Raw genomic sequence first — 27,323 nt, forward strand, 5'->3', positions numbered from 1 at the left:
ATAGTGTTAGTAGGCTTTGCAGCCCATCTTTAGTGCTAAAATAAAAACACAAAACTTTTTTTATACACATACATATATATATTTATATAAAAGACAGAATATAGAATCTCAAATTCTTGCAATGAACTTTACATTATATGTAATGTAACTTTACATTATAACTTCATCACAAATAATTTGATATAAAAAATATTCTTTGTTTCTGTAGTTCTAAAACAGCAAAGTGTTTGTCACAAAACATTAATAAGTGAATGTAAATCCTTGAATCCATAACTAATAACAAATTGCTTGTAGTATTAACACTTATCTATGTCACACGTAAATCAGAGTGTCCATTATAAGTAAACCGTTCTATAGAATGTGAACTATGTTCTCTCTTCGTTGTTACTAGCTTCTTCTTCCGCATCTCCTTCGTCTTGCGTTTCTGTTAAAGACAAAAATAGTTGCTCCAACGTAGTTTCACTTATCGTATAATCATCTAGTACATCGTAGCGAGATTTAAGTTGTTCCATGTTGAAAAACATTTCTTGCCAGCTAAGTTCCAAGTTCAATACATGATAATGTAGTAAACCCTACGGAAAACAAAGATGCAAATATTGCAAGAAAAATGTTCTACACAAAAACATCTATTAACGTCAAAATGTCGTAACATTATAGAAATAAATATAAGATAGTGTTAGATTAGAAATAATTTACTAAGGTTATGAGAACTATGTAATTTGATATGTACAGAGGCTGATCAGTTTCCATTCGAACAAATTTAAGTTGTTGTTTACCTAAGATAGAATAGCATAAAATAGAATATTTTATTGTCGTTAAACTTTGCAAGCAATAAACAAGTCCAATTGGTATATAAATATAATTACGGTTATACATGAGCAATTATAACAGCTACACACACACACACACACACACACATACACCCCCCCCCCCACACACACACACAAGTTCTGTGCAGTGGACTTCAGGGCATGCATTCGATGTATTTGTTACGCAAAATCCAAATTTCGAAACAAGATAATCGACCGTGTCAATTTTCTTTTTATGCGCGAAAAACTTGAGCGATTTTGGATAGGGAGGATACACGTAACCCAGTTATACAATAAAACAAAAGTTCTGTGCACCTGACCCCAAGGTAGGATTCGATGTATTTTGTTACACAGAATCCAAATGTCGAAACTCCAAGAACATCGATCGTGTCAATTTTTGTTTTGGGTGAAAAACTTTGGCGATTGTAGATAGGGAAGATACAAGTAACATAGCTATAGAAAAAAAGAAAAAAAAAACTTCTGTACAGCGAATCCCAGGGTATGGATTCGATGTATTCTGTTACACAGAATCGAAAATCCAAAACTCCAGGACGACTGACCGTGTGAATTTTATTTTATGACCGAAAAATATGACCCCCCATCCTATCCAGAATTGCTCAAATTTTTCACTCATAAAAAATTGAGATAGTCAATCGTCCTTGGGTTTCGAAATTTGGATTCTGTGTGACAAAATATATCGAATTCATACCGTGTGGTCCGCCGCACAGATTTTTTTTTTTGGTATTACTGTGTTACGTGTACCCTTCCTATCCAAAATCGCTCGAGTTTTTCATCCATAACAAAAAATTGATCTTTTTCGGGTTAATGTAATAACAAAATATAGTAAACTTCGTAATAATAATAATAATAATAATAATAATAATAATAATAACAAAATTTACAAAATAATTTTTGTACAAGCACTGAACTCTTCAATGGTATAAAATGGATTCGAAATTAACCAATTATACAACTTCTTTTTAAATGCTTTTAACGGCAAGTGCTGTATGGAAGTTGTTAGCTCATTAAGCAACTTCGGTCCTACAATCAAATAATTGTTTCTTACTTTGGTTAATCTATTAAAGGGTACACCAATTTTCTTCAATCATCTGTATATGTATGTACCTCTCCGTGAGTGTCATATTTTGCTTTGTGTAAAGCACTTGTAAATTTATAAATTCACTACTGTCATTATCTTAATTTTACAGTGTTCTTTGTCAGATGCTCCATCAATAATTTTAATAGCTTCTTTTTGCAACAATAGAATATCATGAACGTGACTACTATTATACCAAAGCAAAATTCCATATCCAATTATACTCTGAGAAAATGAAAAATATGAATTTGTCATATATTCGTGAGTAACTGTGTTACTTGTCTTCTTAATAAGCAGCACGCACGGGAAAGCTTTGTTCATATATATTTGATATGTTGTTCCCATGTCAATTGCCTGTCTAAGTATACAACAAGAAATTTAACCTTAATATTTTTAATATTTTTCCTTATCATTAAAATGATTATGGCTAAATGTTACTTCTTTTGTTTAGTCTTAATACAAAACCATTAGTTTTAAACCATGATGCTGCCTCCATTAATGCACTTTTGGCTTCTGTATACACTTCTTCAAAATTTCTATTCGTATTTGGTAGTGTAGTATCATAGAATTATAGTATTGATATTAAGAGGTAAATTGTTTATCATTAAAAACAGTAGTGAACCCAAAACTGAACCCTGTGGTATCCCATATCTTACTTCCAAGATATTTGAATGTATGTTGTTAATAACCTGTTTACGCTCTTCTAAATATGATTTTATGAAGGGTTCAAACTATTGTCATGAAAACATTAATATATTAATTTATTGCATAAGATACAGTATAATGATGTGCACAGTCAAATGCTTTATTTAAATCACAGAAACTTGTTAAAGCAAAACCCTTCTTTAAGTCATCAAGAATGCAGTCAACCAAGAGAGTGCACAGGTAAGATTTGAAAATACACCCTCCATTCCAAAAGAAACCGAACGTTTTAAAAAAACAAAAAAGCAATGTACATTTTGGAACAAATCATTTTTATTAATCAATGTATTCCCCTTCTGCATCGATACACATATTTGCACGCTCCAACAAGTTGTCAAACGACTTCTCCATGTCCTTTATTGGAATGGTCTTTAGGACGGCGGTCGTCGCCTTCTCAATGGCATCAATCGATGCGTGCCACTTTCCTTTCATCGCCAAATGCAGTTTCGGGAACAGATAGAAATCGCACGGAGCGAGATCTGGTGAATAGGGCGGATGATGCAACCGAATAATGTGAATTTTGACCAAAAATTCAGTTACAAGTCGCGAACGATGTGATGGTGCATTATCGTCCAAAAGAGTCCAACTGCCGATTTCGCGATGTTCGGGCCGAATACGACGAATTCTTGCCAGCAAACGCTTCATGACGCCCAAGTAAAACTCTCCAGTGACTGTCTGGCCGGGCTGAACAAATTCTTTGTGGATAATTCCTTTTGAATCGTAAAAACAAATCAGCATCACCTTAACTTTTGACTTCACCAAGCGACTTTTTTGGGGTGTTCCTTCATCCGGCGCTCTCCATTCAGCACTTTGCCGCTTTGTTTCGGGCTCATATTCAAAACACCACGTCTCGTCACCAGTTACAATCGATTTCAAGAAGTTTCGATCCTGCCGAGCACTTTTAACGATGTCTTTGCAATGCGCAATTCGATCAACTTTTTGGTCTTCGGTGAGTTTGTGTGGTACAAACCGCGAATTAACCTTCTTAAGGCCCAAAACTTCGGTCAAAATGCGGTATGCGGTTGTTTGAGGAATGCCTAATTCCATTTCAATAACTTTCACCGACGATTTTTTGTTACGTTTGATGAATTCACGCACTTTTTCGATGTTTTCTTCCGATAATCCGGTTCTGGGACGGCCTGATCTTTCGTCATCATCCAGCGTCTCTCTACCCGATTTGAATCGCCTGAACCACTCGTAAACTTGCGTACGGGATAGACACTCATCACCATATGCAGTTTGTAGCATTTGGTGCGTTTCACTAAAAGTTTTACCCAGTTTAACACAAAACTCAATTGCAGCTCGTTGTTTGAAACTCATTTTCCAACCGATGTACATAACACACTGACAGTTGAAACGCAATAACTTTGTTGCCGTGCATCCAAATGTCATGACATTTATACCAGTTGTCAATGAGGGACTACGCCATCTACCGGTAAAATATTACAACAGATGGCACTAGTGGTACTATTTGTTTTCAAAAGTTCGGTTTCTTTTGGAATGGAGGGTGTATAATAACATGAATAAAAAATGAAAGATGAATACATACCTGAGAAGTTTCTATACAAGAAGATGACAGGAAAGCGAACACACAAAGACCAAGAAATAAAATTGCAGAGTCGAGTACAAAATGATATGAGAAGACGCGTGATAGATAGGAAAGTTTCAGGAAGATGATGGAATGGAATAAGTTATTGAAGAGACCTAGTACACAGAGACCCGACTGGAAATTTAGTATAAATTATATGTACTTGAGTGAGAGTGAGAAAAAAGATTGAGCCTGCGCGTACAGTGTGGTCCAGTAAATGCCTTAGGAAAAAGACATGTTCTATGCAAAATAAATTTGCATCATAAGCTGTGCACCGAATTGAAGGTCTTTCATGATTCGGAAGCGACATTTGATAAATCTCGTCTTTCGTAATCTCGGTTGCATAAGAATAGAAGGCAATCTACGTAAGTTGGATAAAAAGTAGAGGCAACACTGTTATTATTCCGAGGGCTTTGTCTCAGCACTACCAGACTTCCGTAACTGAAAAGAGAATGTGACGTGTGTTAGGTTATCATACACACAGTTAGCCAACACACCCAAAAGTATACAATCGTTACTACCACGTTAGTGCTGGTTAGTTCTAACTTCCCAACGTTGGTGTTGCTATAGTTAAAAAAAAATAGAGCGACATTTTTGTTGTATCCCAACTTGACGTCAAGTTAGCATACGCATATGCAAAAAAGCACTAACGAAAGTAACTATACCAATCGTTAGTGCTAGTTAGTGCTAGCTTCCCAACGTTAGTGCTATTATAGTTAAAAATAGAGCAACTTTCTTGTTGTGTGCCAATTTGACGTCAAGTTAGCATACGCTTATGCAAAAATTAAAGCACTAACGAAAGTAACTATACCAATCGCTAGTGCGGTTAGTACTAGCTTCCCAACGCTAGTGCTTTTAAACAAAAGTAACTATACCAAGCATAAGTGCAAATACGAATCTGATATTCTCTAACTTGACTTGAAAATTACTTTTTTGTGTAGGTGAAATCTTAAAATAACATTTTTATTAGTTTGTTAGAAACGATTATTTCATTTATTAAATCTGATTGTTGAAACAATGGCTTTTAATATTATATAACGTTGTCAAATTTTTAATGTTAATTAAATATTTAAAATTATGAGATAGTTATATCAAAGCTGACAGTAATAGTATCACAACATAAATGAATAAAGTTGGCTACGACAATGGCGATACTTTTAGGTGAAATCGGTATTTTTAAAAAATAAAAATCCTTTTTTGATTGCTTTATTAATGGTGGACATATTTACCGGTCTATCTAACGTAAGGCTTGTATAATGGTTTCGTTTTGATATGAACGGAACATTTTATGGAAATTGAAACAGCCTGATGTGTTAATTTGAAGAACGATGATCACGAATCTGAACCTTATTTTTCTCTCTATCTGACTTAACTTTTAATAGCAACGTGATTGGACGATGCTTTACTGTTAATGCTTACATCTTGTTTACAGCATGATAAAGTACGGTAAGTTCCAAAAGTTAGATACAATACCCACAGGGACCGCAGTCATTGAGTTCGTACTCTACAGGCACTCAAATCCACTTCTTTTTCTCTGCTACTTTCAGAAATTTAATACTGGAGAGTTGTAACCTTAAGAGAAGAAAGTTCAAAACCATTTTCAAGTGTCCATCAGCACTGATTTTTATTTTATATTTTATTCACGTGTAATATTGATTTATTATTACAGTGACCATCCAAACTTGGCACGGATTGATACTTAGAAATGGTTTTGAAAGTTCTACACAGAAAATTTCAACTTTCTAGCTTTCAATTTGTGGAAGCAGCAAAGAAAATAATAATAATAATAATAATAATAATAATAATAATAATAATAATAATAATAATAATAATAATAATAATAATAATAATAATAATAATAATAATAAACATATTACATGAAGGTAATAGTGCTGCCCTCCATTATTGCGGCAGCTCCTTTACACTCACCTTAATAGCCCTACATTGTACTCAAGAAAAGCAAGGCAGGCATCATATTTATGTCTTCTTATAATGGGTACTTTGCTTAACATGCAGACCTATGTAATCTTTAAAATTGAAAAAGTATTATTACAAAGTGAATTCATAAATCTCTCAATGTTGAAATAATAAATCCCACAATACCCTTGATATAAAAAAAAATATAGATAAAAGTTTCCTTACAACAGCAGTCACAAATCACAGATAGTAACAGTTGCAAATACAGTAAAAATTAGTTACGTTACAAAAACACATTGGAATTTCCTGAGATATTAATATAAAAGTACTTAAATGCATTTATAACACTACATAAAACAAATATCTACATATGAGGAAAATATTCAAGATGACATAATTCGTAAATGTCACACAAGAATATAAAATAAACTAAAGTAGCCCTAGAGTACTACAACATAAAAATTGAATATATATTACTCAATCTATCCTAAAACTAGGGCCTCCTCATTTTTGGTACTCTGCACCTGCTGCAGATAATACGCTAAATATGTTATGAATTGCAACTGTATACTAAGCACTGTGCATACACTTTATTTTATGTTCGACTATATTTTTGAAATCATCAAAACATTGCCATTTTTCTGAAGTTTTACGGTAATTTAGTTTGTAGTGGCCGATGTACTTGTTATCTGAGGGGGGCACAAATTCAACTACACCTTTCAAATGATATATCTCTCACATGTAAGTTCGTAGCAATGTCCTGAAGCCTACAGAGAGTAAACTTTTCCGCAGTTACTCCTGGGAATGTTTTCTAATGTTGCATCTTTATCGTCAAGTTGACGCTGTACTTCAATAAATCTAATTTTATTTGCTAGCATTCGACTAATTCTGGTTTTTTCCTGCACAGATAGTACTTGTTGGATATTTTCGTCGGATATTTTCAAAGAATTAGGCACATTGTCAGGGTACTTTTCCGCAATATCCTTCTATATATTTGATATCATCCATGACACATTTTTCTAAGGAAACTTTCTGAAAAGCAATCGCATTTGTCGAAATAACAGCAACTTTTCTGAACGTTGCTAAGTTTCAAAATTGAGAGGTACATATTCCTCCTCCAACAAAATTGCTGTCATGAGGTAGTACGTGTTTCAAAAAAGAAGCTATTGTCGAATCACAATATACGCTGATATTTTGCTTTTGCATTGAGACATGATTGACGCAGTTTTTAAGAACTCTTACTCTCAGTTTATATGCATCTTGACAAATACCTTTGGTAGCAATTGTTTGTATTAACTGAAGAAACAGGTGAGTCCTGGTTTGTTGAAACAAATTCACGAAATGTCCTGGAATCACAATATATTACAGTAAGTTCGTGAATTATCACATCAAATGCACAGGTATTATCAAATCCTGCACAAACATTTCCTATTTTGACAGCTTGTTTTCAGACTGTCATTTTCTAGGATACCTACGATCAGGTTTAGAAGTCTACACCGGTTGGACATATCAATAGTCTCCCAGTCTTCGTGGAGATGCAGATGTGAATACGTAATTCTTTTCTTAGGCGGTAAAAATCTTCTAGGGTTTAGACCTCGCCAGTTTTCTTCTTGGCGTTGTATTTTCGCAAAGATGGATTCTTCTAGAAACCTTGTTATATCATTCTCACTCTCCTTATGTCTGAGATTAGAACACATCACACATACCCTTTTCCCCCCAAATCCTTCCTCTCCTCCTAGGTCAACAGAGCATCCGTCTAGCAGATCAATACACTTGTCATAAAGAATGCAGGCAGGGGCAGACCGTTAGGAATGTAATTCTGCAACACAACTCTCTTCCACAGTTTGCTCACTTCTCTCCAGTTACCCAAGTTGAGAGTTTGGATGATTGTTTTCTTCATTTGTTTCGGTTTCTCTTTTCTTATTTTCATTTGCTAAGCTAGTTCTTGAATGATTCCTTTCCAAGTCAGAGACCGCAACAGATCCAGCCAACTTGAGAGTTCCTTAAAGCGATTTTATTTGTTCCATTAGGAATTTGTCTACTCTTGTGAGAAGATCAATGCACTAGAACTATAAATCTTTGAAGTAGCTTTCTACATGTGAAATGGAAACCTACTCGTCGCCGTACTTAAAAATATTTCTCATAACTGCAGGTCACAATTTCATTTTATTACATATTCTGAAAAGGGGTGATAACGAATTCAGGAAGTGTAAATTTTCATGGTCTCCATTGTCGCATATAGCTTGTTGTTCTCTCACAATATCCAAAATGTCTTTATCTTCTTCACGGATATGGTATCAAATGATGCCACATGTTTATCGGGAAAATAATGCGAATTTTTTTTCACGAAGGAGAGTGCGAACTGAAGGTAAGTAAAAATAATATTCTGAAGCACTTATTTTTACTTACCTTCAGTTCGCACTCTTCTTCGTGAAAAAAAAAATCGGATTATTTTCCCGATAAATATGTGGCAACATTTGATGCCATATCCGTGAAGAGGTTAAACACACTATCCTCTTGCTCTGTTTCCTGAAAAAGGTACTCTTTTTGACATCTTTGATTATTGCTTTCCCAGTTTCAAGAATATTCTTTCCCAGCAATTTTTTCTTGAGTCTATTTTCATTTCATTTCATTTCATTTATTTGCCTGCTTCATTAGCTTACAAAGCATGAGAAATTCTCATGTAAGCGTTACAGTTGTCAGAAAGAAAAGAAACATACAATATTGTCAAGTACCAGAGGTATACATCATGCATATTTCCAAAACCACATAATAGGATATATTAAGTATAAAACATGACAATTTACATCTAATTAGGTAACTGTTTGTACCACACCAAGCATGTACTCACGGGTAAGTATCTGTTACCAACTCTTCAGTTAATGAGTCATTTAAATATTCTTTAATTGTGTAATAGCACTTTTCAGTGAATAGATTATATAAAGTCTTACCAAGAATGAAAACATTGATCATATTTTTCAAGTACAGAGGAAGTTTATTATACAATCTGACACAATTCATGTACACGGTTTTGCTTATATTAGCATATTTTTGATGCATCACAAATATGTCACTACCTTGTCTTGTATTATTTCTATGAACATTTTTGTTAAAGATAAAAAGATGCTTGTTTTTCACAGTAAAAAGAATAGATTTATAGATATATAAGCTAGGGAGTGTTAAAATTTTTGCTTCTATGAAAACCTTTTTACATGTTGATTTTGTGGGTAATCCAAAAATTATTCTAATCGCTTTCTTTTGCAATCGGAAAGTGCTTAAACTATTTTCAGCAGATCCCCAGTGTATTATGCCGAAGTTAATTAATGAATTAAACTTGGCATAGTAAAAGCTAAGAAGTGCTTCTCTCGACACAGTACCTTGAAGTTTGTATAAGGCAAAACACACGCTACTTAGTTTCTTGTTTAAAGTGGAGATATAAGCAGACCATGAAAGATCATCATTTATGATTACACCTAAAAGCTTTGTTATGCAAGAATATTGGGGTAAGTTAGAAGATATTTTTATTCTAGGTGATATACGCGGTTTTCCTGGAAAATGAAAATGTAAGAGGATCGATTTATCATGATTTATAATTAATCTATTCGCTGTTAACCATTTTACTAATTTCTCCGTAAAAATGTCAGATTTCCTCTCAACTTCTATTGATTTTCCTGATATTATCATACTGATGTCATCAGCATATAGAATACATCTTGCTGGATGCATAAATTCTAACAAGTCATTTATATATATCAGGAAGAGAATAGGACCCGAAATGGAACCTTGAGGAACACCTCTGATTACAGTTGATAAAGACGAACAAGTTGTTTGAAACTCATCTGCAGCTAATTTTGATATTTGTACCGCTTGTTGCCTACTGGCTAAACAAGAGAGAAACCAGTTGTGAGCTACTCCTCTAATACCATAAGCATACAACTTTCTTAAAAGAATAGCATGATCAATTGTATCAAAAGCTTTGGATAAGTCGATGAATAGGCCAACAACATATTTACTGTTTTCTAATTCAAGAGCTATATTGGACAAGTAATCAAACAAGGCTGTTTCAATACTTTTCTTATTTTGAAAGCCATGTTGTGATGGTGATAGTAAGTTACATGACTTCAAAAAATTGCAGAGTCGTGACTTCATCACATATTCAAAAATTTTTGAAAACGTGGAAAGAATGGAGACTGGGCGATAATTTCTTACATCATGCTTACTCCCCTTTTTATGAAGAGGAATTACTTTTGCCACTTTTAACACTGATGGAAAATATCCTTTCTCAAGAGATAGGTTTACTAAATAACAGAGATGATTTACAATGAAAGGAAAACAAAATTTAATAACAGTCACTGGAACTTCATCAAAACCTGAAGATCGCGAATTAGACATCCTACTCAATATTTTCCATAACTCCTCTACTGTTGCTGGAATTTAAAAAAATCGTATGTGAATGCATTGGAAATTTCATCGAGTCGTCATAACTCGCTTGTATGGGGTCAGGTAATGGTACACTATCTAGAAAATGATCATTGAAGACATCTGCAATCCGCTTAGGTTCTTTAATAATTTCGTCCCCAACTTTAACATACTCAAAGTCACTCTTTTTGTTGTTTGTTCCACCATTTAAGATTTTCCACATAGTTTTAGCTTGATTAGTAGAAATAAGTATTGTGGAGCTATTTGATAGTAATTTAGCTGTTTTAATTACTCTTCTATATATTTTCCTGTACTTAAAAATATAATTTCGAAACCTGTGAGGAAGTGATGTATTTATTTTGAGTAATCTATTATATCTAAATAGGTTACTTCTAGAAATTTTAAGCCTTTAGTTAACCACGATTTAGTGGACGACGTCCGGATTTTACGAGTAACTTTTGGAAACGCCATATTGAAGTAATGTAAGAAAGTTTCAAAGAAGTATTTAAACTTACATTCAGTGTTAGACGTATTATATATGCCATTGCAAGATTCGTAAGAAAGCAAGAAATTTAGATATTCCATATTATGACTGGAGAAAATTCTCTTTGTAACTGTGTATACTTTAGACTTAAGAACAGTGGTATTGTTTAAAGTGATTTTTAAAATAATCGCATCATGATCAGAGAAACCGGGATCAAATACTTCAAGGTTATAGGCAAATTGGTTTTTACTAATGATGAACTGATCTAGCGCACTTTTATTTTGACGTGTCGGTACGTCCACTAGCGCTTGGAGATTGTATATGCCGGATGGCGACCTATAAATGCATATAATACAAATGTTAACACTTGGTAATTTAATGGCTACAGCTTCAAAGTCAAATTCACAGGTGAATTTTGTAATATCTATTTCAGAAGCTTTTAGACTATTGTGAACAAAAATGCATGCACCTCCACGTTCGTGTGAAACACGAGAGAATTTAGTGATAAGCTTAAAGTTTTCAAAATTGATCTCCTTAATAAGTGTATCATTTAGCCAATGATTTTTCGGATGTGAATGATTAGCCACTGATTACGAAATCGTACTTACTCTCAGCTACAAAACCAATATCATCAAAAATTTTCTTGAACTATTACAGGCTTGTAGAATTTACAAGTGAACCTATACATCTCATGTAAAACCCTTTCACTCGTATATCAGCTTGCACTAGGTACAGCAATTGCGACATGTTTTTCATGAAATGTGCTACATCAACTCTAATGTAGACAGGAAGATTAGGAGTCCCAAAAATTAAGAGAGCCAGTTTAAAAATAAATTGTGTAATATATATATTCAATTTTTATGTTGTAGTACTCTAGGGCTACTTTAGTTTATTTTATATTCTTGTGTGACATTTACGGAATTATGTCATCTTGAATATTTTCCTCATATGTAGATTTTTGTTTTACATAGTGTTATAAATGCATTTAAGTACTTTTACATTAATATCTGAAGAAATTTCAATGTGTTTTTGTATCGTTACTAATTTTTACTGTATTTGCAACTGTTACTATGTGTGATTTGTGACCGCTGTTGTAAGAAAACTTTTATTTATAATTTTTTATATCAAGGGTAGTATGGAATTTATTATTTCAACATTGAGAGATTGATGAATTCACTTTATAATAATGCTTTTTTAATTTTAAAGATTACATAGGTCTGCATATTAAGCAAAGCACCCAATTATAAAAAGACATATATATGATGCCTGTCTTGCTTTTCTTGAGTACAATGTAGGGCTATTAAGGTGAGTGTAAAGGAGCTGCCGCAATAATAGATGGCAAAACTATTACCTTCATGTAATATGTTTTTTTTTTTCCTTTCTTTTCTTTGCTGCTTCCACAAATTGAAAACTAGAAAGTTGAAATTTTCTGTGTAGAACTTTCAAAACCATTTCTAAGTATCAATCCGTGCCAAGTTCGGGTGGTCACTGTAATAATAAATCAATACTACACGTGAATAAAATATAAAATAAAAATCAATCCTGATGGACACTTGAAAATGGTTTTGAACTTTCTTCTCTTAAGAACTCTCCAGTATTAAATTTATTAAAGTAGCAGAGAAAAAAAGAAAAAAACGGTGGATTTGAGTACCTGCAGAGTCTGAACTCAATGACGGCGGTCCCTGTGGGTATTATATGTAACTTTCTGAACTTACCGTACTTTATTATGCTGAAAACAAGATGCAAACATTAACATTAAAGCATCATCCAATCACGTTGCTATTAAAAGTTAAGTCAGATAGAGAGAAAAATAAGGTTCACATTCGTGATCATCGTTTTCCAAATTAACACATCAGGCTGTTTCAATTTCCATAAAATGTTCCGTACCGTTAGATGGACCGTAAATATGTCCTCCATTAATAATGCAATCAAAAAAGGATTTTTATTTTTTAAAAATACTGATTTTACCTAAAAGTATCGCCTTTGTCTTGGCCAACTTTATTCATTTATGTTGTGATACTATTACTGTCAGGTTTGATATAACTATCTCATAATTTTAAATATTTAATTTACATTAAAAATTTGACAACATTATCTTAAAAACCAGTTTCAACAATCATATTTAATTAATGAAATAATCGTTTCTAACAAACAAATAAAAATGTTATTTTTAAAAGATTTTACCTACAATTTTAAAAAAAGTAATTTTCAAGTCAAAATAGAGAATATCAGATTTGTATTCGCACTTACGCTTGATATAGCTACTTTTGTTAAAAAAAACACTAGCGTTGGGAAGCTAGCACTAACCGCACTAACGTAGCACTAACGATTTGTATAGTTACTTTCGTTAGTGCTTTAATTTTTGGAAGCGTATGCTAACTTGACGTCAAATTGGCATACAACAAAAAAAAAGTTACTCTATTTTTTAACTATAGTAGCACTAACGTTGGGAAGCTAGTACTATCCAGCACTTACGATAGATATAGTTGTATTGTATTGTATTGTATTTATTTTCATCCTTTTTCATACAAATTGTTCACAACGTGAACGTATGAGTTGGACACGTCATAAGAACACTGAATGTGTACATATGTATACATTTAGATCTACATGCAATATTAAAATAGTGTGAATTTATGTACAAAAAAAGGTACAATTTTTCATTATTCTAATTTACATACATCGATATAAAACAACAAAACAGTTAATAAAACCTTACATTATAGATATACAAAATATATATACATTAAACCTTATTTACTACAGGCAAGATATTCTTCTACAGAATAGAAACAGTACTCGAGTAGGTAGGACTTGACTGCTTTATTGAAACCAGATGTTTTGTTTTTTAAAGTGGAAGGAAGCTTGTTATAAATATTCACTGCCATAGGAAATGTACTATTCTTATGTACTTTTAAACGTGAGGACTCTACATGAAGATCAGAGGCTTGTCTTGTATTATGCATATGAATATCTGAGTTCAACCGGAAGCTGCTTGTATCTGTCTGTATATCTTTTCTTACAAATTTTAGAAGTTCATATATATATAAACATGGAAGAGGTAAGATTTCAAGAAATTTAAATAGAGGTTTACAAGAAGTTCGAGGTTTACATCCGGTCATAAACCTTAAAGCTCTCTTTTGTAAAACGAATATGGAATTTAGCAGTGCAATAGATCCCCAGAATATAATACCATATTTCAATTTAGAATGAAAAAGTCCAAAATAAGTTGTGAGCAGAACATGCTGACTGACACTATTTCGTAAAAGCTTTAACATGTAACAGGTTTGAGCCAATTTACTAGATAATTTTTGAATGTGAATTTTCCAATCTAATGTATCTGACACCCAAAGACCAAGAAATTTTACATCCGAGACGTAATTCAACGTTTTGCCGTTAATTGTTACACAAGGGCGTTTTCTTATCTCGTTTTTTACTACGTGAAAGCACATGCACGAAGACTTTGTTGTGTTTAGTATTAGTTTATTTCTATCCATCCAGTCACTGACGGCAGACATGGTGGAATCTACTGCATTACATAACTCAACGTAAGTTTCTCCAGTTACTAAAATATTTGTATCGTCAGCATACAGAACAATTTTAGCAGAGTCTAAGCATTGTGGCAAATCATTTATATATATTAAAAATAGAATAGGGCCTAAGATGGAACCTTGAGGAACTCCAAATTTTAACTCTTTTGTATCTGAATAACATTTGCTTACTCCCTGAGTTTGACAGTTAATTTCAACAGTTTGCCTTCTGTTGGAAATATACGATTTAAACCAGTCATAAGCATTTCCCCTAATACCATAATCTTGCAATTTTTTAAGTAAAATTTGATGATCAATTGTATCGAAAGCTTTGCTAAGATCAAGAAATATGCCGGTTGTATATTTCTTAGCGTTTATTGAATTTAAAGCAGAATAGAGAAAGGAGTAAAGAGCAGTTTCAGTAGACTTATTTGATCTAAAGCCATTTTGAGCAGGAGATATTAAGTTAAAATTATTTAGAAAGCTAACTAGTCTTATATACATAAGTTTTTCAAAAAGTTTAGAGAAGGTAGACAGACATGATATTGGTCTATAGTTCGATGTAAGATCTTTCTTGCCACTTTTATATAAGGGCTTAAGAACTGCTAGCTTCAATGCCTCAGGAAAAACGCCACTACTAAAAGAGTTATTTACTATAAAGCATAAGATATCAGCAATTTCATAGGAGCATTGCTTTAGAATTTTATCAGGAACTTCATCATATCCTGAAGAACTCTTATTTTTCATTTTCAGTGTAGTATTTAAGATTTCCTGACTAGTTACTGGGTGCAAGAACAATGATTTTTCGAAAATATCGTTATGTCTACTAACGTATTGTTTGCTAGGTAGTTTATTGTTCACGTTATTAGTGATAAGCTTTTCCACTTCATTCGTGAAGTAATCGTTAAAAGCATTTGCAATTTCAGTCGGATTTTTAATAATTTTATTTTGACAAGAAACGCTAGTTATCTTAGAGGAGGGTTTTCGTTCCCCAGATTCTTTCCGAATAATTTGCCATGTAGCTTTCATTTTATTGGAAGCTTTCCCAATGTAAGTATCATTCTCTAACATTTTTGCCTGTTTTATGACCTTATGTAAAACTCGTCTGTACATTTTGTGGTATCGTTTAAACACTGGAGTACGGCACCGTCGGGATAGTTGATGTAAATAGCGCATTTTTTCTAGAGAAACTTTTATTCCAAAAGTCTTCCACTTCGAACTGACATTTGCCGATTTATTTATCTTAAATTTTTGTTTAGGAAAAACAATATTAAAATAATGAGTAAATATACATAAAAAGGAATTAAATTGGTCGTTAACATTACATTCAATATAAACATCCTCCCACAACTCAGTTTTCAACAAGTATCTGAAATATGCTACGTTAGTGGGTGTAAATGAACGCCGTTCAGACCATTCCACGCCCACGTTTGTATTCTTATTAATTATTTCTGTGTAAAAATAGAGAAGTTGAGCATTATGATCAGAATAGCCTAGGTTTAGTACATCAACATGAGATACGAAATCATCACGTGGAATTATAATTTGGTCAAGAGCAGAGATTCTTGTTTTGCCTATTCTGGTAGGAGTATTGACGATAGGTTTCAGATTAAATGATGTGCAGAGCGAAATGAGATCTTCTTTTTCTTTGCTATTATTTAGTAAAAAATCAATATTAATATCACCACAAATTACTAACGACTTTTTAGAGGACGAGAATTCCGATATAAGCCTTTCTAATTTATTCAAAAAGTCATTGACATTACTGTCTGGCGTGCGATAGAGACAGATAAGTATTAAATTATGATCGCAAAATTCAAGTGCTACAGATTCGAAAGTTTTCTCAACGTTCAATGTAAGGGTATTCCTTAGAATTTTGATACGAAAGTCCTCTTTGACGAATATGGCAATACCGCCATGGGATATATTTTTCCTACAATAGTAGGCAGATAGTTTAAAACCTGTGAGTGAAATTGTTTCTATTTCTTCTTTATTCAGCCAGTGCTCCGATATACACAAGACATCAATTTTACTTAATTCATTTTCCAAAATAATTTTTAATTCGATTATTTTATTTCCTAATCCTTGGACGTTGTGGTGCAGGATTCGGAGACTGGTACTTTTTGACTCACTTACGTCTTCTACTTTTTGATTAGGAACATTACCGGTAGTTATATCTACTGCTTTTAGTAGGGGAGTATTACTTTGGCAACTTACATTATCTACAACATTTAGATCCGAGATACAAGAGGACATACCACAACACACATAACCTATATTACTTTTTTTGTCATAACAATTACAGGAAACTTCTCTATGTTTATTTTGAGGAAGTGAAGTACACGTCATAAATTTCGTTTTTCTGCAGAACTCGTAACCTATAAAAAAGCATTTGCTGCCTCAATAATCCAATCACAGACCCTTTTCTTTCCTTTTGCATTTAGATGTAAGCCGTGACTAGTGTAATCCTGTCTACGCAATGCACCTAAACTAACAAATTTAACATGGCTGTACTTTCTAGAGATTATTTCTTTCACCTGCATATTAAATTCAAATATTGATCTGTTTACACTACCATTCGGCCTATGCGGAAAATCATACCTATAGGGTGTTGACAATACTACTGTTCTAATATTTCTTTTACCTGTGCTTTCAAGTGCTCTTTCTAAAGATACTAACACATTCTGGGTTTCTAGTGGATGGCTTAGGTTATTATTAGTTCCACCAGTCAACACAACACAATCGTCTTCATTGAGATTACTAGTTAGTTTATGAACGTTCTCAACGATAGATTCGTAGGGTGCACTTGGTTTCACAATGCTGCTCACACTAAGGCCAGTATTTGCACAATCTTGGATAATAGATGCACAGTTTCTTAAATGACTGTCCCCCAATAGTAGCATTTTTCGCCTGTTCTTTTCTTCTGATCGAGAAGAGATTCCTGTTGACTTATTGAAACTTCTAGTACCGGTACATTGTTCTTGACTGTCACTCTGTGAAAGAATGTTTTGTTGTGTTCTATTGGATGCACTAATATTGCTAACGGATTTCACATGTGCTCCCTTAATGTTCTCCTGTACCCTTGTAACTGAGTTAAACTTCCTTTCACTGTTTTTTTTTTTTTTACTTTACATTGCATGTTCTTTGGTGATGAACTTAGTGGAGCTACTGCTGTTTTACAATTCGTATGTAAGTTAGACTGTTGATAACACTTGCACTTCTTTGAATGTTCACACTTGCCATAATTTACTGTTTCAATTACGTCACTGTTACTGTTTATGCATTGTTCTTCATCGAGAATAGCAAACCTATTACTAGTTTCTACATTTGATACACATGCAGAAAGTCGATTATTTCTTACTACTTCTGACCACTGGCCATTTCTATGAATTTGACCTTGCACTTCAGCACTTTTATCATCTCGTTGTTTTCGAAGTTCGTTTAATTTGCCTTTCAACGACTCTACATCATTCATCAAAATATTTATTATTTCTTGTAGAGAAGAAACTTCCTGTTTTGTTTGTACACAGCTTACGCAAGATCGTTCTGCTATAGCATTTTCTACTGGAATATTTGTACCCATCCCTCGTTTCGTTTTTGACCTTGTTACTGTCTCTGTTTTGTTATTAATCTTTATAACACAGGTATCACACAAACTAGGAATATTATCAACGTTTCTACAGCATTTTTTTCGACACCTTTTACACAAGATCGCCAGGTTTCTTGTTAAATCTTCAGCAGATACGACACCAACACAACCATCTTCCGCCATCTTGAAAAAATCGTTTCTTACTTTCGTTACTTTCGTTAGTGCTTTTTTTCCATATGCGTATGCTAACTTGCCGTCAAGTTGACATACAAGGAAAATGTCGCTCTATTTTTTTTAACTATAGCAGTACAACTTTGGGAAGCTACCACTAACAAGCACTAACGTAGCACTAACGATTGTCTACTTTTGGTCGTGTTGGCTAAATGTTTGTATGCTAACTTGACACACGTGAGAATGTGAAGCGATGAAGTGTGACGAATGATGACGATTGTGTGTTAACTGATAAAAGAATATTAAGCGATGAAATGTGGCAAATAATGACAGCTGTGTGTTAAACTGATAATTAAGAGAATAATTGAAGCGATGAAGTGTGGCGAATGATGACGACTGTATATTAACTGATAAGAGAATGTGAAGCGATTAAATGTGGCGAATGATGACGGCTGTGTGTTAACTGATAAAAGAATGTGAAGTGGTGAAATGTGGCGAATGATGATGACTGTGTGTTAACCCTTTAGTTGGCAAGCAATGATAGCATTACCTTTAAAATATTTAGTTTACTTTTATTGTTGTTCCATGTCTTCCTGATCATAATTTCGTAACTTTTAAAGTATTTTTGTACTTTGGTTGTAAAATACAGGATGTTTATTCCAAAGCAACATTGCCATAAAAAAGGTCTTATGTGTAGCTACTGAGCAGCACTGCCCTATTGTGGTAAAATATCATACGAATTCTCTCGGTAATTACCAGCAATTTCGTTGAAATATTTTCCTACAGAGCAAGAAACCACAAATAAAAAATAAAAAAGAACTTTCGCGAAACGTAGGAGATAAAGCTTCTACAGTACTAAATTTGAATGTCCCCTGTTGAGGAAGATTAGAAGTATCTAAAGAAGCGACCCGCAATTCATGTATATGAATATTGTATGAAAGCAATAATGCCAATTAAATGATCACTGGAATTGTAATTCGTGCAGATAACGCAATATAATGCGATGTTGCTTGTTGCTTGAGAGTAACACTGTCAAATAAAGGGTTAAACTGATAAGGGAATATGAAGCGATGAAGTGTGGCGAATGATGACTGTGTTAAACTGTTAAGGGGATATGAAGCGATGAAGTGTGGCGAATGATGACTGTGTTAAACTGATAAGAGAATATAAAGCGATGAAATGTGGCGAATGATGATGACTGTGTTAAATTGATAAGAGAATATAAAGCGATGAAACGTGGCGAATGATGACGATTGTGTGTTAAACTGATAAGAGAATGTAAAGCGGTGAAGTGTGGCAAATGATGACGACTGTGTGTTAAATTGATAAGAGAATGTGAAGCGATGAAGTGTAGCGAGTTGTAACGTCTGTGTGTTATTCAGTCAAAAGTACAGATGGTGATCAGAAAAATGGAAACACCTGTAGTTGGCAACACGTCAGATATATGGGTTGGCAGTGGTGTCGTGGCGCCCGCAGCGCCGGACCACTGGTGGTGGTGTGTTAGGTCGGTCTCCATACTACGTCAGGTGCAGTGGAACACCCAAGAATGTTATAAAATAGAGGATCTGCCCATACAACAAAATCGTGAAGCCATACGTCACAGCTTCACCACGCCTACTCTGCCCACTTCGCGCCAATAAGATCGCAAAGTTTCGAGCCAACAATCATGGCGGAAACAAGGGTAGCCAATCAGACTTGCCGGCTAAGACGATGCTCGATTGTTTTTTTTGGCTTCATTGAGTTCATATGATTAAGCTACGTATGGGCAGATCCTCTATTTTATAACATCCTTGGGAACAGCAGTGTCCAGTGGCTGCAGCAGACGGAGGTAGTGTAAAATGGGAGACCTCTTAGATTTTCAAAGAGGGCAAATTGTTGGTGCGCGGTTATGTGGAGTGAGTGTGACGGCAGTGGCTACTGTGTTAGGTGTGTCGCGTGGGACAATGTCGAAGGTGATGACGGCCTACACAACACACGGGAAAACCACATCGGAGAAGCGGAACAGTGGGCGGAAGAAAATCATGAGTGACAGGTCACGCCGGGTATTAAGGCGCATTGTCACGCAGAACCATCGTGCCACTGCGGAGCAAGTGACGGAGGAACTCAATCAGCACCTCCCCCAACCTGTTTCGACAATCACAGTCCGCCGCGAATTACATGACATGAACTTACGGGGTCGTGTTGCACGGGCCAAACTGCTCATTAGGGACCATAACGCTTTCGCACGCCGCAAATGGTGCCGCGACCATGCAACTTGGACCGTTGAGGACTGGAAACGTATGATATGGTCGGATGAGTTATCCTTCACCCTATTCCCAACCACGGGCCGTGTTTATGTGTGGAGAACGCCCAAAGAAGCTTATGATCTGCAGTGTCTCCGCCCAACTGTGAAACATGGTGGCGGCTCGGTGATGCTGTGGGCCGCCATATCATGGTTATCATTGGGTCCTGTGGCCACACTTAGCGGACGAATCACTGCCAACGATTATGTCGCAATTTTAGGAGACCACTTGCATCCTATGGTCCGGATGTTGTTCCCGGACAATGACGCCATCTTCCAGGATGATAATGCACCCATTCACACAGCTGGCGTTGTTGAAGCGTGGTTTGAGGAACATCGAGATAAAGTTCAATACCTCCCCTGGCCCGCCCAATCCCCAGATCTCAACATAATTGAACATTTGTGGTCCGTCTTGGAAACACAACTCCGGCGACGATTTCCATCTCCATCCTCTCTCACAGAATTGACCGATGCCCTGCACGAGGAATGGTGTAAAATTCCACCTGCTACCATTCACGACCTCTATGCCTCCATCCCACGTCGCATCAAGGCTGTTCTGAAGGCGAAAGGTGGCCCGACACCATATTAATCTGGTAAGTTGCAATTTCGTTCAGGTGTTTCCATTTTTCTGATCATCATCTGTAGCAGTGCCATAAAGTAGAGGATGAAAGTCGAAGCGCCTTAACAATATGTTTCAGAAAGACGAACAACGTGCGTGGATCAAGATTGAAGTGGCACGCGAGTACAGTTCACAACAATGTTTGCACAAACTTCGTGGCGACCTATTCGTCAAATGAAGGTACCAATTCCCGGGAAGCATTACGACAAAAGAGAAGACGTCATACGAGGTGTGATCAAAAATACAGTGAATAATTTTATTAGAAACAAAGTGATAAGCTTACATGAAATTTGATTTAATCTCCTTCAAAGTACTGTCCTTGGCTAGCAATGCACTCAGCCCAACGTTGAATCCACGACTGGAAGTATTTCTGGAAGGGCTTTCAGCTGCCCTGTCGTGGTCTTCTCAATGTCAGGAAGGGTATCGAAACGTTTTCCTTTAAGCATGGTTTTGATTTTTTGGGAAGAGCCAGAAGTCGCATGGCGCTATATCTGGAGAGCACAGCGAATGTGGATAGACAGGTATATTTTTTCGGCCAAAAACTTGCGAATCAAAAGCAAGGTGTGGCACGGCGCCTTTTCGTTGTGAAGAAGGAAGCCATTTGCCCATTTAATCGACGGATAAAATGCTTTTCACGAACCCATACGAGGTGTTTTTCGGAAAACTCACGAATAGTCAACCGTCTTTTTGAACAAATCATTTGTGACACTTTTTCCATGTTTTCATCTGTTTTTAACGTCTAAGGATCATTGCTCGTTTTCAACCAACTCCTTGCTGCTTTTGAATCACTTGTATGACTTGTAAACAGTCTTCAATGCCACCGTTTAATCTCCATACACTGGTTTCGACATTTCGTGATCTTTGCCACATTTTTGCAGCTTAGAACTTAATATTGGCGCGCGACAGACACTCTTAACACATCCTCACTCTTCTGCCTCTGGAAGCCAACTAACATGTCACAACTCGTTCAAACTCGACATTGACTGTACCAAAGGTTTAGGTTACCAGGCTTTCTAGTTGAAATGCATACAACGTCAATAGATGACACTCTGCAACTATATTTACCATATTTTTTAATTACACATTGTGTGTGCTATATGGCGGTCCCTGCAAGATATCGACAAAGATTCATGCTGACGGTGTACGGACGCCTTCCATAGGTGTGGTAAAAGAGATAGGAGGCGATTAGATTAAAAGAATGTAACAGGTGTTGTGTGCATAAAGATATGTATTGGTACAACTTATAAGAATGCTGCCTATTACTTTTTATTTATCTCTTGTTTATCTACCAATCCAACACTTACCAAATGTTCATCCTGTAAACTGCATGGAAAGAACCTTTCCATCATTGAAAATTTTATCCTTTCAATGTCGTCAATGGAAGCTGATTTGTCACATTTCACTAAAATTGTGAATCCTTGGCTGTATTTGCTTTTTAAATATGGAATATCTCCGTGGCACTTAACTTTTCCTGCTACCATTATTAGCAATCGGTCGCATAGAGTTTCACATTCATCCATGCTGAAATCATTATCAAGCTTTATAGAATGAAGTACTTAAGGTTCGCATTTTATGCATCACTTAGTAAATGAAGAATATGTATACTCACCAATATGCTCTGTGATATTTAAAGCGATCAGCTGATCTCTGTATGCAGGTTATTTATCTGAAACATTTTCTACATTTCTAAAAAAAATAGCTATACGTATGAAACCATCCTTATATTCTAACAAAGATGTAATATATATATATATAGGGTATTTCGAAACAACACCAACAACGTTTGAGAGATTATTCCTGACACCAAGATAATACAAAAAGTATAGACGAACCTGGGTGCACAAATGCTTCCTTTCGGAGTTATAGGCTGCCGGAAACATGAAAATATGAACTTTAAAGGTTCATAGTTCCAAAATTATGAGACCTACCATAGTCGGGTTCAGACTTCACTTGGGAACTAGTATGTGCGCTACCCAAAAATACATATTTCAGAATCCTAAGGTACTCACGCAACAATTTTTGTAGAGGGAGTTTGGCTACTGGCATAAAATTTAATGAACTCACCAACTACCTCTATAAAAATTGTTGCGGAAGTACCGCAGGATTCTGAAACTTGGATATTTGGATAGGGTACATACTAGTTCCTAAGTGAAGTCTTGACCCGACTACGGTAAGCCTCGTAGTTTTGAAGGTATGAACCTGTAAAGTTCATTTTTTCATGTTTTCAGCATGCTATAACTCCAAAAGGAAGCACTTGTGCACCCAGGTTGGTCTATACTTTTTGTCTTTATCTTAATGTCAGGAATCACCTCCCAAACGTTGTCGGTGTTGTTTTGAAACACTATATATATATATATATATATATATATATATATATATATATATATATATATATATATATATATATATATATATATATATATATATATATATATCGGGTGTTGCAAAATAAGTGTTACAACTCTTGGGAGGTGACTCCTGACACTGAGACAAGGAAAAAAGTTCTCTTGAACTTTCGGCTATCGGGCATAGTTTCAGATCTACAAGGTGCCGAAAGCGTGGGAAAATGACTTTCGGACGCCAATAATTCGGAAACTATCCAACATAAAGAGGGCGGGTAAAAAATTCACTGAAGAAGTCATACCTGCTCTATTGAATTTTACATGTTTCACAATCCTACCATGCACGCGCAAGGGATTCCCCAAAGGAACGTAGGGAGTCCCGGATAATCTGCCAAATGAAACTTGGTCTAAATGGATATGAATTGATAGGCTTTCTACCAGGTAACAATAATTCGTTTGTATTAAGTCGATATCTGGAACAAATACAAAATGGCGGACACCTTCATGCCCGTTGTGTGTGGTTGCATAATCGCCAGATACGGATGCCGGCCAACATTGACGTTTTGAGTATTAAGTGTAGTGAATTTGTACTCAAATGTTCTAGAAAGACATCTGGAGTGTTGGTAGAGCATAACAGATGAAGCAGGGTGATTCGCATGTGTGGAAAAACTTATCGAAAAATGCCCAGAAATGCACACATACTCAGTAAACGTGAGTTCAAATCGTCGGAAATGTAAGGATTAGCGTCAAGAACATGAAAGCCATTGCCAATTCACCAATAATATTCCCTCAAACCGATGCTATATGATGTGCACGGTTGCATACCAATAAGGATACAACAACTGAAGCCAAGTTGAAATTGTACAATTGGACTCACTAAGAAACTGTGTAAACTAAATGAATGTCACGAGTGGGATCGCATGATCGATATTGAAATGTGGCCAATGTGTGTGTTGATATCAACATGTAGCTAATGGACAAATATCAACATGTCCCACTACTGCTGGGACACCGTCTCACGTGCGAAAACTAGGAAAATAACATTGTACATTCTGCTATTACATCTGGTGCACCTTTTGGTAGAACATAACTAGAACACGATTGTATCAATGTCCCTCTTTGTTTGGGACATTGTTCCACAGTCGACACATATGAAAAGAAATCGCTTAATGCATGGTTCAAATTCTGATAGAGCGTAAAAATAACAAACTTGTATCATGTCCCACGTCTTCTAGGACATATGACGTACTCGAAATATAGGAAAATACCTCCAGAAATTGTATCTTACACACGTGCACATGCCAAGACAAAGACGAAAATGAACCGATTTGGCACATTTAACACTACAGCTGAAACACCATACATATGGAAAGTAAAACGACATGAGAAATAGGAAGAAACGTCTTAAAGCTCTGGTTGTTTACAACTGTGCAGTAGGAGTAACAAAATGAAAAACACAAGCATGTCGGGAGGCTGTACAAGAGCGCTTGCCAAACAAAGTGGGTACTCCTCAAAGAAATTAATACATAGAAAGTGAGGCTCCTTCGAACCTCACGGCTAGAGCGCTCGCTTTTGCTCGCGTGGACGCAGTTTCCAATCCTACTGGCAGCCCACGGCCTCAGATTCAAGACCCGAGTAGTTATTTTCCTATTTTTCGCACGTCGAACGCTGTCCCAGCAGTAGTGGGACATGTTGATATTTGTCCATTAGCTACATGTTGATATCAACACACACATTGGCCACATTTCAATATCGATCATGTGATCCCACTAGTGACATTCCTTTAGTTTACCCAGTTTCTTAGTGAGTCCAATTGTACAATTTCAACTTGGCTTCAGTTGTTGCATCCTTATTGGTATGCAACCGTGCACATCATATAGCATCGGTTTGAGGGAATATTATTGGTGAATTGGCAATGGCTTTCATGTTCTTGACGCTAATCCTTACATTTCCGACGATTTGAACTCACGTTTACTGAGTATGTGTGCATTTCTGGGCATTTTTCGTTAAGTGTTTCCACACATGTGAATCACCCTGCTTCATCTGTTATGCTCTATCAACACTCCAGATGTCTTTCTAGAACATTTGAGTACAAATTCGCTACACTTAATACTCAGAACGTCAATGTTGGCCGGCATCCGTATCTGGCGATTATGCAACCACACACAACGGGCATGAAGGTGTCCGCCATTTTGTATTTGTTCCAGATATCGACTTAATACAAACGAATTATTGTTACCTGGTAGAAAGCCTATCAATTCATATCCATTTAGACCAAGTTTCACTTGGCAGATTATCCGGGACTCCCTACGTTCCTTTGGGAAATCCCTTGCGCGTGCATGGTAGGATTGTGAAACATGTAAAATTCAATAGAGCAGGTATGACTTCTTCAGTGAATTTTTTACCCGCCCTCTTTACGTTGGATAGTTTCCGAACTATTGGCGTCCGAAAGTCATTTTCCCACGCTTTCGGCACCTTGTAGATCTGAAACTATGTCCGATAGCCGAAAGTTCAAGAGAACTTTTTTCCTTGTCTCAGTGTCAGGAGTCACCTCCCAAGAGTTGTAACACTTATTTTGCAACACCCGATATATATATATATATATATATATATATATATATATATATATATATATATAAAACAAAAGATTATAAATTCAATCTATATAAAGGAAATTCTTCACAAATAATTGGATCAGATAAGTAATAATTAATTCATAAATATTGATAGTGAAAAATTCCTTCAATCTCCTGTGCACCAGAAAATACGACTACAATTACTTAAGTTGAGGCTAACAAATTTTCATCAACAAATTTAAATTGAGGCATAAATATCTGCATTAAAAACGGACTAGCTGGTGGCCATAGGCAAGTGGCCGAATTTATAGTCCCTGTAAGATTTCAGCGCATATTTCGAGACCATATTTATTCTTTTTTATATATATCAAATGAAGTAGAATTTAGTGAACAAATGAACGACTTATAATATTGGATTACATTATGTTACTGCAAAAAAAAAAAAAAAAAAAGTACATTTTGATCTAAAATGGCAGACTAAAGTTAATTTCTTTTTCCAAATCTACACAGTATTGCCCCGTCTTTTTCGGCCTAAAAATCATGATTGTTGTGACATTAGACTAATAATATCGCTTCGTATTCATACATTCTTTTCAGAGAACACAAATATTTATGATACATATTTACCTGTGTGAGGTAAGAAGTATGGAATTTCCCATCTCTTTTCTATTTTGAAGAACTTTCCAAATATGTACCCTTGACCCAGGATCTATTCCACTTGTTGGTTCATCGAGCAGAATTATGGGTGGATTTCCGAGCATGCTCATAGCTGTAATCAACTTCCTCTTGCATCCACCGCTATAGTGAATACATAGTCTATCGGCAACATTATTTAAACCTTAAAGAATAACTGAACATATTAAAATTTATAGAAACCAATGCATAGTCATAAATTTTGTGAAGTTTTCACAAAGGTTGAGACAATGTTTGATGTTTCATCCCTGTTTTTATAACTAACTATTTAACTAATTATATAGCCTATGGAACACGGAGACTCAATGCCGTGTTCACAAAAGCTCTACATTGACTTCTATCCTTAGCCAACTGAAACCCGTTTCTACTTTGTATTCCTATTTCTGCGAGATCCATCTGAATAGTGTCCTCCCACCTGCGCCTATGCCTTTCTAATGGTCGTTTTCCGATTGGCTTTCCAGTTAAAACTTTGAAAGTGTTTCTACTTTATTCCATTCTGGTTACATG

The 27,323-nt window shown here is 35.4% G+C and overlaps 1 protein-coding gene across 1 annotated transcript; it reads right to left on the reverse strand.

The window, feature by feature from the left end:
* Positions 1-71: 71 nt before the first annotated feature.
* LOC145686755 (phospholipid-transporting ATPase ABCA3-like) lies at positions 72-27,005 on the reverse strand. Its single transcript, XM_081760389.1, has 3 exons — positions 26,751-27,005; positions 22,510-22,726; positions 72-572 (listed from the first exon to the last, which is right to left on the reverse strand). Exons 1-3 carry the CDS (start codon positions 26,888-26,890, stop codon positions 366-368), a joined length of 564 nt encoding a protein of 187 aa, XP_081616515.1. The 5' UTR covers positions 26,891-27,005; the 3' UTR covers positions 72-365.
* Between the last annotated feature and the right edge of the window lie 318 nt (positions 27,006-27,323).

The sequence above is a fragment of the Thermobia domestica genome, chromosome 5 (assembly GCF_964235325.1).
Source record: "Thermobia domestica chromosome 5, izTheDome1.hap1.1, whole genome shotgun sequence".
Classification (NCBI taxonomy): Eukaryota; Metazoa; Arthropoda; class Insecta; order Zygentoma; family Lepismatidae; genus Thermobia; species Thermobia domestica.

Excerpts from the sequence above, each read along its gene's own strand:
- LOC145686755 (XM_081760389.1), bottom strand. The coding sequence starts at position 26,890 with ATGAGCATGCTCGGAAATCCACCCATAATTCTGCTCGATGAACCAACA. Across the intron at positions 22,727-26,750 it reads ATACTTCTTACCTCACACAG|CATGGATGAATGTGAAACTC; the intron begins GTAAATATGTAT and ends TAATGATTTCAG. Across the intron at positions 573-22,509 it reads GTTTACAGGATGAACATTTG|GGTTTACTACATTATCATGT; the intron begins GTAAGTGTTGGA and ends TGTTTTCCGTAG.